Source organism: Tachyglossus aculeatus, chromosome Y4 (assembly GCF_015852505.1).
Source record: "Tachyglossus aculeatus isolate mTacAcu1 chromosome Y4, mTacAcu1.pri, whole genome shotgun sequence".
NCBI lineage: Eukaryota > Metazoa > Chordata > Mammalia > Monotremata > Tachyglossidae > Tachyglossus > Tachyglossus aculeatus.
The window spans coordinates 9,713,234-9,726,124 of record NC_052096.1 but is presented as its reverse complement, the minus strand read 5'-3'; the positions used below and the strand labels follow the sequence as shown (position 1 = coordinate 9,726,124).

At 52.6% G+C, this 12,891-nt stretch overlaps 1 protein-coding gene across 4 annotated transcripts; it reads left to right on the top strand.

The window, feature by feature from the left end:
- The first annotated feature begins 128 nt into the window (after positions 1-128).
- Positions 129-12,812, top strand: MINDY1 (MINDY lysine 48 deubiquitinase 1). Of its 4 annotated transcripts, none has more exons than XM_038768262.1 (10): positions 129-179; positions 7,172-7,772; positions 8,324-8,381; positions 8,585-8,649; positions 8,739-8,897; positions 9,561-9,663; positions 9,888-10,030; positions 10,930-11,112; positions 11,230-11,412; positions 12,532-12,812. In XM_038768262.1, exons 2-10 carry the CDS (start codon positions 7,413-7,415, stop codon positions 12,604-12,606), a joined length of 1,329 nt encoding a protein of 442 aa, XP_038624190.1. In that variant the 5' UTR covers positions 129-179; positions 7,172-7,412; the 3' UTR covers positions 12,607-12,812. The 4 variants fall into 4 exon arrangements, with proteins under 4 accessions (XP_038624190.1, XP_038624192.1, XP_038624189.1 ...); XM_038768264.1 differs by having other exon boundaries at positions 164-201; positions 11,257-11,412; XM_038768261.1 differs by having other exon boundaries at positions 164-201.
- The last annotated feature ends 79 nt before the right edge of the window (positions 12,813-12,891 follow it).

Here is a 12,891-nt window from a genome sequence, read left to right as displayed (position 1 = left end):
CCGCGCGGCGCCCCCTCCCCACACGCAAGCTACGCAGCCCCGACCCCACCCGTTTCCGGAAGACCAACCTCCCAGCCGCAAGGCCTGCTGGGAATTGTAGTCCACGGCCCGGGTGGGGAGGGAAGATGGGGGAGTGGAGCCGGGCGAGAGGCGTTTCCCTGGGGCCCAGGGGGAGAGAGGTCAGCACCTGTATATATGTTTGTACGTATTTATTACTCTAGTTATTTGACTTGTACGTATTTATTCTATTTCTTTATTATTCTATTTATATGTTTGTACGTATTTATTACTCTAGTTATTTTACTTGTACATATTTATTCTATTTATTTATTATTCTATTTATCTATTTATTTTATGTTGTTAATGTGTTTTGTTGTCTGTCTCTATTTATTATTCTATTTATCTATTCATTTTATGTTGTTAATATGTTTTGTTGTCTGTCTCTATTTATTATTCTGTCTCTCTATTTATTTTATGTTAATATGTTTTGTTGTCTGTCTCTATTTATTATTCTGTTTCTCTATTTATTTTATGTTGTTAATATGTTTTGTTGTCTGTCCATATTTCTTTATTATTCTATTTATTTTATGTTGTTAATATGTTTTGTTGTCTGTCCATATTTCTTTATTACTCTATTTAACTATTTATTTTATGTTAATGTGTTTTGTTGTCTGTCTCTATTTATTATTCTACTTATCTATTTATTTTATGTTGTTAATATGTTTTGTTGTCTGTCTCTATTTATCATTCTATTTATCTATTTATTTTATGTTGTTAATGTGTTTTGTTTGTCTCTACTTATTATTCTATTTATCTATTTATTTTATGTTGTTAATATGTTTTGTTGTCTCTCTGTTTATTATTCTGTTTATCTATTTATTTTATGTTGTTAATGTGTTTTGTTGTCTCTCTATTTATTATTCTATTTATCTATTTATTTTATGTTAATATGTTTTGTTGTCTGTATTTATTATTCTACTTATCTATTTATTTTATGTTGTTAATATGTTTTGTTGCCTGTCTCTATTTATTATTCTATTTATGTATTTAGTTTATGTTGTTAATATGTTTTGTTGTCTGTCTCTATATTTATTTTACTTGTACATATCTATTCTATTTATTTTATTTTGTTAATGTGCTTGGTTTTGTTCTCTGTCTCCTTCTAGACTGTGAGCCCGCTGTTGGGTAGGGACTGTATAATGTTGCCAACATGGACTTCCGAAGCGCTTAGTACAGTGCTCTGCACACAGTAAGCACTCAAATACGATTAATTGATTGATTGTCTCCCCCTTCTAATAATAATAATAATGATGGCATTTGTTAAGCGCTTACTATGAGCAGAGCACTGTTCTAAGCGCCGGGGGGATATAAGGTGATCAGGTTGTTCCACGTGGGGCACACAGTCTTAATCCCCATTTTATAGATGAGGTCACTGAGGCTCAGAGAAGTGAAGTGACTTTCATTCATTCAATCGTATTTATTGACCGCTTACTGTGTGCAGAGCACTGTACTAAGCGCTTGGGAGGTACAAGTCGGCAACATATAGAGACAGTCCCTACCCAACAGCGGGCTCACAGTCTAGAAGGGACAAGGTGATCAGGTTGTCCCACGGGGGGCTCACAGTCTTAATTCCCATTTTACAGATGAGGGAACTGAGGCACAGAGAAGTGAAGTGACTTGCCCAAAGTCACACAGCTGACAGTTGGCGGAGTTGGGATTTGAACCCATGACCTCTGATTCCAAAGCCCGGGCTCTTTCCATTGAGCCACGCTGAGGTCACACAGCAGAGAGACTGTGAGCCCGCTGTTGGGTAGGGACCGTCTCTATATGTTGCCAACTTGGACTTCCCAAGCGCCTAGTCCAGTGCTCTGCACACAGTAAGCGCTCAATAAATAATTTTGAATGAATGAATGAATGAAAGGTCTCCACACTTTACGGGACACGTGCTGGCCTTGAGGTTTAACTCCCCCCCCCACCCGCCTTCAATCCACGCCAGTAATAATAATAGCATTTATGAAGCACTTTCTATGTGCAAAGCACTGTTCTAAGCGCTGGGAGGTTACAAGGTGAACAGATTGTCCCACGTGGGGCTCACAGTCTTAATCCCCATTTTACAGATGAGGTAACTGAGGCACAGAGAAGTTAAGTGACCGGTTCACTTTAGTCGAGGTCTTCCCCTGCTTTCCAGCCATTTCCCATCTCTCGGTGCCCTCCCTGTTCCTCTGGACCACGGCTTCTAATAATAATAATAATAATAATGGCATTTATTAAGCGCTTACTATGTGTAAACAACTGTTCTAAGCGCTGGGAAACTTACAGGGTGATCAGGTTGGCCCACGTGGGGCTCACAGTCTTAATCCCTATTTTACAGATGAGGTCATTGAGGAACAGAGAAGTTAAGCGACTTGCCCAAAGTCACACAGCTGACAAGTGGCGGAGCCGGGATTTGAACCCATGACCTCTGACTCCAAAGCCCATGCTCCTTCCACTGAGCCACGCTGCTATGGAGAGCCCTCCCACCTAAAGCCCCCTGTCCAAGGACACTTTCCCAAATCCATCCCTTCTGAGTTGGGGCATCTTGATTCCGCCAGACCCCCTCCACCCTAATTCGTCCATATGGATCTTCCCAAGCGCTTAGTACAGTGCTCTGCACATAGTAAGCGCTCAATAAATACGATTGATGATGATGGATCTCTGTGAATCATGTTGCGGATGCGTCCTGTGCCCCCTTGGGACCTAGAAGAGGTGGGGGGCCAATTTGTTCTCCCTTCTTGCCCCTTTAATAGCTGAACATCCCGCTCCGGGCCCATCAATCAATCAATCAATCAATCAATTGTATTTATTGAGCGCTTACTGTGTGCAGAGCACTGTACTAAGCGCTTGGGAAGTACAAGCTTGGCTTGGCTCACAGTCTAGGAGGGGGAGACAGAGAACAAAACCAAACATACTAACAAAATAAAATAAATAGAATAGATATAGAGAAGCAGTGTGGCTCAGTGGACAGGAGCCAGGGCTTTGGAGTCGGAGGTCATGGGTTCAAATCCCGGCTCCGCCACTTGTCAGCTGGGTGACGTTGGGCAAGTCACTGCACTTCTCTGGGCCTCAGTTACCTCGTCTGTAAAATGGGGATGAAGAATGTGAGCCCCCCGGGGGACAACCTGGTCACCTTGTAACCTCCCCAGTGCTTAGAACAGTGCTTTGCACATAGTAAGCGCTTAATAATTGCCATTATTATTATTATTAGATATGTACAAGTAAAATAAATAAATAGAGTAATAAATATGTACAAACATATATACATATATACATCCCCCTCACGGCCTGCCCTGTCGCACTCCCCGCCCCCCCACCTACTTCTCAGGCCTTTTAAGATTCATTCATTCAATCGTATTTATTGAGCGCTTACTGTGTGCAGAGCACTGTACTAAGCGCTTGGGAAGTCCAAGTTGGCAACATATAGAGACGGTCCCTACCCAACAACGGGCTCACAGTCTAGATAATAGTAATAATAATAATGACATTTATTAAGCGCTTACTATGTGCAAATCACTGTTTTCAGGTTGTCCCACAGGGGGCTCACAGTCTTAATCCCCATTTTCCAGATGAGGGAACTGAGGCCCAGAGCCCTGCTGAGAGCTCACCTCCTCCAGGAGGCCTTCCCAGACTGAGCCCCTTCCTTCCTCTCCCCCTCGTCCCCCTCTCCATCCCCCCCATCTTACCTCCTTCCCTTCCCCACAGCACCTGTACATATGTTGGTACATATTTATTACTCTATTTATTTTACTTGTACATATCTATTCTATTTATTTTATTTTGTTAGTATGTTTGGTTTAGTTCTCCGTCTCCCCCTTTTAGACTGTGAGCCCACTGTTGGGTAGGGACTGTCTCTAGATGTTGCCAATTTGTACTTCCCAAGCGCTTAGTCCAGTGCTCTGCACACAGTAAGCGCTCAATAAATACGATTGATGATGATGATGAAGTGACTTGCCCAAAGCCGGGGCGGAGCCGGGATTTGAACCCATGACCTCTGACTCCAAAGCCCACGCTCTTTTCCACTGAGCCACGGGGGGGGCGTCCCAACAGTCTCTAGAACCAAGCTCTCCGCCCCCCCAACTGCCAATGCAGCCGGTCCTCGGGCTGCCCCCCCACCCAACCCCGAGCCTGTGAATGTGTTGGAGGGTGGTCTTGGAGGTAAACTGAGGCACGGGGCCTTTGCCCGGATTGGTCTGTCCGTCGGCCCCGGAATTTGGGTGGGCGGGTACGGGGGTGAGGGGGCACCGGGGGGAAAGGGGCAGGGGTTGGGGGGTGCCAGGGAGGGCCCGGGGCCCCCAGGAATAGGGTGGGGAGGAGGAGGAGGAGGAGGAGGGAGAGGGCGGGGAGATGCTGTTGTTTTCCCGACTCCTTCCTCCCGTCGCTCCTCCCTCCCCGGACCCTCCTCCCTCCCATCCGGCCCACCCGCCCCAGGTAAAACTTTGGATCGCTTCACCCATCCCGGGGGTCCTCATGGCTCTGGGGTCGGGGGTGGGATGGGGGTCTCACCCCCAGGATTGCCCCCCTCCCCCCAGCTGATCAGATTCCTTAGCACTTGGGGCCTCCGGGGCTTCGGGCTGGGCCAGGGAGACGGAAGGCGTGGGAATGTTGTGGGGGCGTCCACCACGGGGTAGGGGGCTTCCACTTGAGTCCTCGTAGGCCCTCTGAGGTCCCGCCCAAGCCTCCCCCTTTTAGACTGTGAGCCCACTGTTGGGTAGGGACCGTCTCTGTATGTTGCCATCTTGTACTTCCCAAGCGCTTAGTCCAGTGCTCTGCACACAGTAAGCGCTCAATAAATACAATTGATTGACTGATTGATTCCCCCAGCACGGCAGTGGGGAGGGGGGCGGAGGCGGGGCTCCGTACACTGCGCTGCGCTCAATAAATAGTATTGATCGATCGATAAGGGGCAGGGAATGTGTCTGTTTATCCTCCTCCAGGAGGCCTTCCCAGACTGAGCCCCTTCCTTCCTCTCCCCCTCGTCCCCCTCTCCATCCGCCCCATCTTACCTCCTTCCCTTCCGCACAGCACCTGTATATATGGATATATGTTTGTACATATTTATTACTGTATTTATTTATTTATTTATTTTACTTGTACATATCTATTCTATTTATTTTATTTTGTTAGTATGTTTGGTTTTGTTCTCTGTCTCCCCCTTTTAGACTGTGAGCCCACTGTTGGGTAGGGACTGTCTCTAGATGTTGCCAATTTGTACTTCCCAAGCGCTTAGTCCAGTGCTCTGCACACAGTAAGCGCTCAATAAATACGATTGATGATGATAAGGGGGAGATGGGCTAGGGGGTTTGGGGGGAGAGAGCAGGGGCTGGGGCGGATTCCTGAACCCCTCATTTGGGGAGGGAAGGAGGGGAAAGATCGTGATGAGGTTTGGGGGTTCAGTAAGTGGGCAGTGCTAGGGAGGGGGGCTGGGTTACTCTCCCTCTGTTGTCCCCTCAGTCGAAAAGCCCCCCTCCCACCCCCCAGGACCCACCCTCTAACGCTGTAGTATGCAGAGACCCCCTCTGAGGTTCCCTCCACCCCAATCCCTTCCCCCAGCTCCTCTGGTCAATCAATCCTATTTATTGAGCGCTTACTGTGTGCAGAGCACTGGACTAAGCGGTCACCCCGCAGCCAGCAGCCCTGAATTCTCCTGTCCAATCACCCTGACCATTCCCAGCCGATCGATCGATCGATCCTCTGTGCCTCATCATCATCAATCGTATTTATTGAGCGCTTACTGTGTGCAGAGCACTGTTCTAAGCGCTTGGGAAGTACAAGTTGGCAACATAATTTGCAACAAGTTTGCCTCCAGGGAACACCCACCCCTCTCTCCTTCGTGAGACTCTTGGTGAGTTTTTTTGGGGGGTGGGGTGTTGTCAGAAGTAACTTGGGTAGAGGAGAGTTTGGGGGAACCCTCAGTATTTCCCCTTCACTGCCCCCTCACCTGTTTTTTGTGAATGGAGAGGTGGGGTTTGGGGAGGGGGTGCATCCTGACTGTGCGACCCCCCAGTTTGATCCCCTGGAATGTGCCCAGGGGGTGGAGGTGGAGGCTTGGGGCAAGGTTTTGGAGAAGACGCTAAGAAGCAGTGTGGCCTAGTGGATGGAGCACCGGCCTAGGGGTCAGAGGGGCCTGGGTTCTAATCAATCAATCAATCAATTGTATTTATTGAGCGCTTACTGTGTGCAGAGCACTGTACTAAGCGCTTGAAAAGTCCAAGTTGGCAACACTTGGGTAGAGACGGTCCCTACCCAACAGTGGGCTCACAGTCTAGAAGGGGGAGACAGAGAACCAAACCAAACATATTAACAAAATAAGTTCTAATGCTGGCTCTGCCCCTCGTCTGCCTTGTGGCTTTGGGCAAGTCGCTTCTTTGGGACTCAGGTTCCCTCATCTGTAAAATGGGGATCAAGACTGTGAGTCCGAAACGGGACAGGGACTGTGTCCAACAGAACAGTGTCTGGCACATAGTAAATGCTTAGCAAATCCCACACTTGGTATTATCATTATTATCCCCGTTGCGGGGGGAGTCCAGGAAGGTGGAGGAGGGCGTACTAGGGAGGGAGGGACAGGGGGATCGAGATGAGCGGCTCTTCTCCTGCTCCCATGCTTCCCCCACACCTGACGTCAGGGAAGTATAATAATAATAGCATTTATTAAGCGCTTACTATGTGCAATGCACTGTTCTAAGCGCTGGGGAGGTTACAAGGTGATCAGGTTGTCCCGCGGGGGGCTCACAGTCTTCATCCCCATTTTCCAGATGAGGGAACTGAGGCCCAGAGAAGTGAAGTGACTTGCCCAAAGTGACACAGGGAAGTCCCCTCCTCCTGTCTAACCTCGCTCCCTCCTGCTGCAGGGAGGCAGAAGGAAGCGCCTTTCAACTCAGGGAGGGGCAGAGGGAGCGTTGGTGCTGACTCAGCCAACCCTCAAAGCCCCTGTCCCGTCCTGTCCCCAGCACCTGATGCCTATTAACCCTTTCATCTGTGTGGGGTGTGGGGTCTGTGGGAAGCCAGATGGAGTTTGTGGGTTCAGGGGAGGAGCTGGGAGTGAAACAAGAGATGAGTTGGTTTCCTCGCCTTTCTGCCGCTGACTTTCCCCATTTCTCTGTGTCTCCTTCCTGTGTTTCTCTGTGTCTGTGCCCAGGGGAGCTGAAAGGCCGCTCCGGCTTGGCCTGTCCCGTCCCCGGCTCCACCCGGCCAGAGCCAGATAGGGAGAGCACTGGTGGGGAGGGATAATAGGAGCTGAGCACGACGAAGACTACACGCCAGCCCGGATTGGAACCACCGCTCCTGCCCTCCCCGGCTCCCAATTGCCCCCAGTATCCATGGTAGCCCCCGGCCACCCTCCCTGCCGATAGTCGAGGTTTCCCCACCCCTCCCCTGCCATGGAGTCCCCCGGCCTGCTCTCTGCTGGGACCCCAGAGACGGATCCTCCCGAAAACCACCAGGTCCCGGCAGGCTCGGATGCTGGGGACAGGACCCCCGAAGGCCCACCCCCTGCCAGGACCCCACCCCCCACCCAGGACCAGGAGAACCTGGAGTCTCCGCCGCCGCCGGAGGCCAGCCCCGGCCAGTCAGCGCCGGCCGCCGGGGCCGCGGCCTCCCCGGACCCCCGGCCCGAGGCCGACTTCTACTGCGTGAAGTGGATTTCGTGGAAGGGGGAGCAGACCCCCATCATCACCCAGAACGCCAACGGGCCTTGCCCGCTCCTCGCCATCATGAACGTGCTCTTCCTGCAGTGGAAGGTGGGCCCACTTGGGAAGACCAAGGAGGGCAGTAACAGCCCTGGAAACAGTGGGGAAGGGGGATGCTCATGACTCAGTGTCCCAGAATTTCCCAGCTGTCTGACTCTGAGGCAGAAGGAGGGATGAGGTGACCTCAGAATCTCCTTATTTCCTCTTTCCCCCACTCCTCACCCTCAGTTTGGGGGAGAAGGGAGATATCTCCCCCTTGCTGAGCGTTCTCCAGAGAAGCAGTGTGGCGTAGTGCTTAGAACACAGGTCTAGGAGTCAGAAGGACCTGGGTTCTACTGTGCCACTCGTCTGCTGTGTGACTTTTGGGCGAGTCACTTTACTTCTCTGGCCCTCAGTTACCTCAGCTGCAAAATGGGGATAGAGACTGTGAGCCCCATGTGGGACATGGACTGTGTCCAGCCTGATTAGCTTGTTTCTACCCCACCATTTAGTACAGTGCTTGGCACATAGGAAGAATGTAGCAAATACAGCAAGAAAAAATAAGTGGGGATGGGGATTGTCCCAATCTGTTGTCTAAATCTCCCCCCTCTCCCCGGCCCCAGGTGAAGCTGACCCCCCAGAAGGAAGTGGTCATGTCAGATGAGCTCATGGCACACCTCGGTGAGTAGGGACAGGAGGGCAGAGGACTGGGAACCGGGGTGGGGAGAGGAGAGAGAGAGATTTAGTAAAGCCTTGCAGAGAGCCACAGGCCCAAGCCTGCAGAACAGAAACAACTCTTTGGCCGTTGGGCTGGGGAAGCGAGGGTCGGGGGGAGGATCGGGGGGAGTGGCGAAGAGGGAACTTATGGCAGCTCGGCCCCCCAGGAGACTGCCTGCTGTCCATCAAACCGCAGGAGAAGGCGGAGGTGCTGCAGCTCAACTTCCAGCAGGTGAGGGGGTGGGACGGGGGTGAGGGAGGGAAACCCAGGGCTCCACCCCCCACCCCCTCCGTCCTCCGACCCTTCCGTTCCATCCCCAGAACGTGTCCGACGCGGTGACGGTGCTGCCCAAACTGGCCACGGGGCTGGATGTCAACGTGCGCTTCACGGGCGTCACCGACTTCGAGTACACGCCCGAGTGCAGCGTCTTCGACCTCCTCGGCATCCCCCTGTATCACGGCTGGCTGGTCGACCCCCAGGTAAGCCGGCCGGCGTGGGAGTGGCCGGGAATTCCAAGGGATGAACAGCAGGAGCTGGAAGCCTTGGGAGGAGAAGGCCCCGGGCCAGGGTCCAGGCCTGGGAATCAAAAGGTCCTGGGTTCCAATCCCGGTTCTGCCACTTGTCTGCTGTGGGACCTCGGGCCAGTCACTTCACTTCTCTGGGCCTCAGGTGCCTCTTCTGTAAAATGGGGATTAAGACTGAGAGCCCCATGTGGGACATGGACTGTGTCTAACCTGATTAGCTTGTAGCTACCCCAGTACTTAGAACAGCGCCTGGCATATAGTAAATGCTTAACAAATGCCATATAAAATAATAATAGTAATGATGGCATTTATTAAGTGCTTACTATGTGCAAAGCACTGTTGGGGGGGATACAAGGTGATCAGATTGTCCCACGTGGGGCACACGGTCTTCATCCCAATTTTACAGATGAGGTAACTGAGGCTCAGAGAAGTTAAGTGACTTTCCCAAGGTCTCACAGCTGACAAGTGGCGGAGCCGGGATTAGAACCCATGGCCTCCGACTCCCAAGCCCGGGCTCTTTCCACTGAGCCACGCTGCTTAGAGCACGGCTCCTTCATGAGCCTATGGTGGGGGTCCAGGGTCTTGCAGATCATGGTATATTCTGTCCCCGCCCTTCAGAGCCCTGAGGTGGCAAGCGCTGTTGGCAAGCTGAGCTACAACCAGCTGGTCGAGAAGATCATTGCCTGCAAACACTCGAGCGACTCGGCGCTGGTGACTGAAGGTAGCCTCCCTCCGGCCTTCGCGTCGCGGAGGGAGACCACGGATCCCTGGCCCTGTGGGTGGCAGAGGGAGGTCGCGGATCCCTGGCATTGTGGATGGCAGAGGGAGGTCCCGGATCCCGGGCACTTAGGGTGGCAGAGGGAAGCCCCGGATCCCTGGCCCTGGGGGTGGTGGAAGGAGACCCCCGTTCGGTAGCATCCTCCATCTCTTGGCCCCGTTGCTCAGGGCTGGTGGCGGAGCAGTTCCTGGAGGGGTCGGCGGCCCAGCTGACCTACCACGGGCTGTGCGAGCTTAACGCCGTCGTCCGTGAGGGGGAACTCAGCGTATTCTTCCGCAACAACCACTTTAGCACCATGGTCAAGGACAAGGTGAGCGAGGCGGGGGCCGGGAGCTGACCCCCGGATTCCGGCCGGGGCAGCCGTGCGGTTTTTGGGGCCGACCTCTGATCTCCGAGTGGGCCTGACCCCAGACCCAGGTTGGGGGCAGGAGTGGAGATTGTAGTTTGGCTTCCCGCTCATGGAGTCCAGCTCCCTGCGGTAGTCCCCAGGCGTGCACGCGCGCACACACACACACAAAACTATGGACCCACAATGGTATTTATTGAGTACCCATTGTGAGCCGAGTACTGTACTAGATGCTTTGGGAAAGAACAATACCCACAGACCCGCCCTTATGGGCAGGCACAGACACAAGCCTCCATGCACACGAGTCCACGGATGTCCCCCAGCCCCCCATCTGCCCATGGAGCAGACCCCCATCATCACCCAGAACGCCAACGGGCCTTGCCCGCTCCTCGCCATCATGAACGTGCTCTTCCTGCAGTGGAAGTTGGGCCCACTTGGGAAGACCAAGGGGGCAGTAACAGCCCTGGAAACAGTGGAAGAGGGGGACGCTCATGGCTCAGTGTCCCAGAATTTCCCAGCTGTCTGACTCTGAGGCAGACTCCTTCCCTTCCCCACAGCACCTGTATATATGTATATGTGTTTGTACATATTTATTACTCTGTTTATTTTACTTGTACATATCTATTCTATTTATTTTATTTTGTCAGTATGTTTGGTTTTGTTCTCTGTCTCCTCCTTTTAGACTGTGAGCCCACTGTTGGGTAGGGACTGTCTCTATATGTTGCCAATTTGTACTTCCCAAGCGCTTAGTACAGTGCTCTGCACATAGTAAGCGCTCAATAAATACGATTGATGATGATGGTGAGATGACCTCAGAATCTCCTTATCTCCTCTCCTCACCTCCCCACTGCTCCCCACCACAGGGCCACCTGTACCTGCTGGTGACCGACCAGGGCTTCCTGCGGGAGGAGCAGGTGGTGTGGGAGAGTCTGCACAGCGTCGATGGCGACGGCTGTTTCTGCGATGCCCACTTCCACCTGAGCCCGGCCCCAGGGGCCACGGGGCCGCCGCTGCCCACCCAGGACCAGCAACGCCAAGTGGACCAGGTCAGCGTGGGGGGGACGGGGAGACGTTCGGACCGGGGAGACCGAGGCGACAGCCGCCCTCGGGTCCCTCTCCCTAAAGCCGCCGCCCTCACCCCGGTGTAATCCCCCTCCCCACAGGACTACATGATCGCACTGTCCCTGCAGCAGCAGCAGCAGCAGCAGCAGGAGCAGCCGGGCACGACGGGGGCAGAGGGCACCATGGCCCTCAGCGACCTGGAGCTGGCTCGGCAGCTGCAGCAGGAAGAATACCAGCAGCAGCTGCCGGCTGGACCCCCTTCACCCCGTGCGCCCCCTCCCCAGGTAACCCGGCTCTTCCCAGTCAGTCAGTCGTATTTATTGAGCGCTTACTCCTCCAAGAGGCCTTCCCTGACTAAGGTCTCCTTTCCTTTTCTCCTACTCCCTTTTGCGTTGTCCAGACATGCGCCATTTATTCACCCCCTCATACCAGTCCCACAGGTTTAGGTCCAAATCTGTAATTTATTTACTCGTATTAATGCCTGTCTCCCCCTCTAGACTGTATGTGCCTTGTGGGCAGGGAATGTGTCTGTTATTTTGTGCTCTCCAGCCTGCTTGGTACAGTGCTCTGCACCCAGTAAGAGCACAATAAATACAGTTGACTATGTGCAGAGCACTGTACTAAGCGCTTAGGAGAGAACAATATAGCATATTCCCTGCCCAAGGTGAATTTACAGTCTTGGAGGACTGTAAATTACCTCAGGGCACCTCATTGGCATGCTATGTGCAAGTAAGCATAGAGCACAGGCCTGGGAGTTCAGAAGGTTATGCGTTCTAATTCTGACTCCGCCACTTGTCTGCTGTGTGACCTTGGGGAAGTCACTTCACTTCTCTGTGCTTCAGTTGCCTCATCTGTAAAATGGGGAGACTCATGTGGGACAGGGACTGTATCCAACCCAATTTACTTGTAACCACCCCAGTGCTTAGCACAGTGCCCGGCACCTGGTAAGTGCTTACCAAATACCATCATTATTATTATTATCACTATGTACAAGGATGGCACAGCCCCTCCCCATCTCTCCCCCGCTTCAAAGCCTCCTCCAAGAGGCCTTCCCTGACTAAGCCCTCTTCCTTTTCTTCCATTTCCTTCTGCGTTGCCCTACCCAACCCCACAGCACTTGTTCATTCTTTCATTCATTCAGTTGTATTTATTGAGCGCTTACTAAGCGCCTGGAAAGTGCAATTCGGCAACAGAGATAATCCCTACCCAACCACGGGCTCACACCTTATCCGTAATTTTATTTATTTCTATTCATGTCTGTCTCCCCCTCTAGACTGTAAGGTTCTTGTGGGCAGGGAATGAGTCTGTTATATTGTTCCAGTGTGCTCTCCCAAGCGCTTAGCGCACAGAAAGCGCCCAATAAATAGGATGGACTGACTGACTGGTGTCCCTGTGTCTTCCAGGCCCGAGGGGCTGCGCCCAGACGGCAGGAACGCCGGCAGCGGCCCAAGCAGGAGTCGGACTGCACCGTCCTATAGACGGACCCCCCCCAAAAAACCCCTGTCTCGACCCCGTCCCACCCCTACCCCCTCGAGACGCACAGGGTAACTTATTCACGGGCGGGGGGAGGGGGGATGGGTGTGTTTCCCGGGGCCCCCACACGGTTTCCGAGTTTCCTCAGGGTTTCCACTGTCCGGCCTTTGCTTGGCCCCTGCGGGGTTTGGAATAAAAGGGTCTTTCCTGAGTTGTGGCCGGTTTTGGGGGGCGCCAGGGGGCGTGGTCTTGGGGTCGGTGGGCGTGGCTTGGGGATAGGGGCGGGGTCT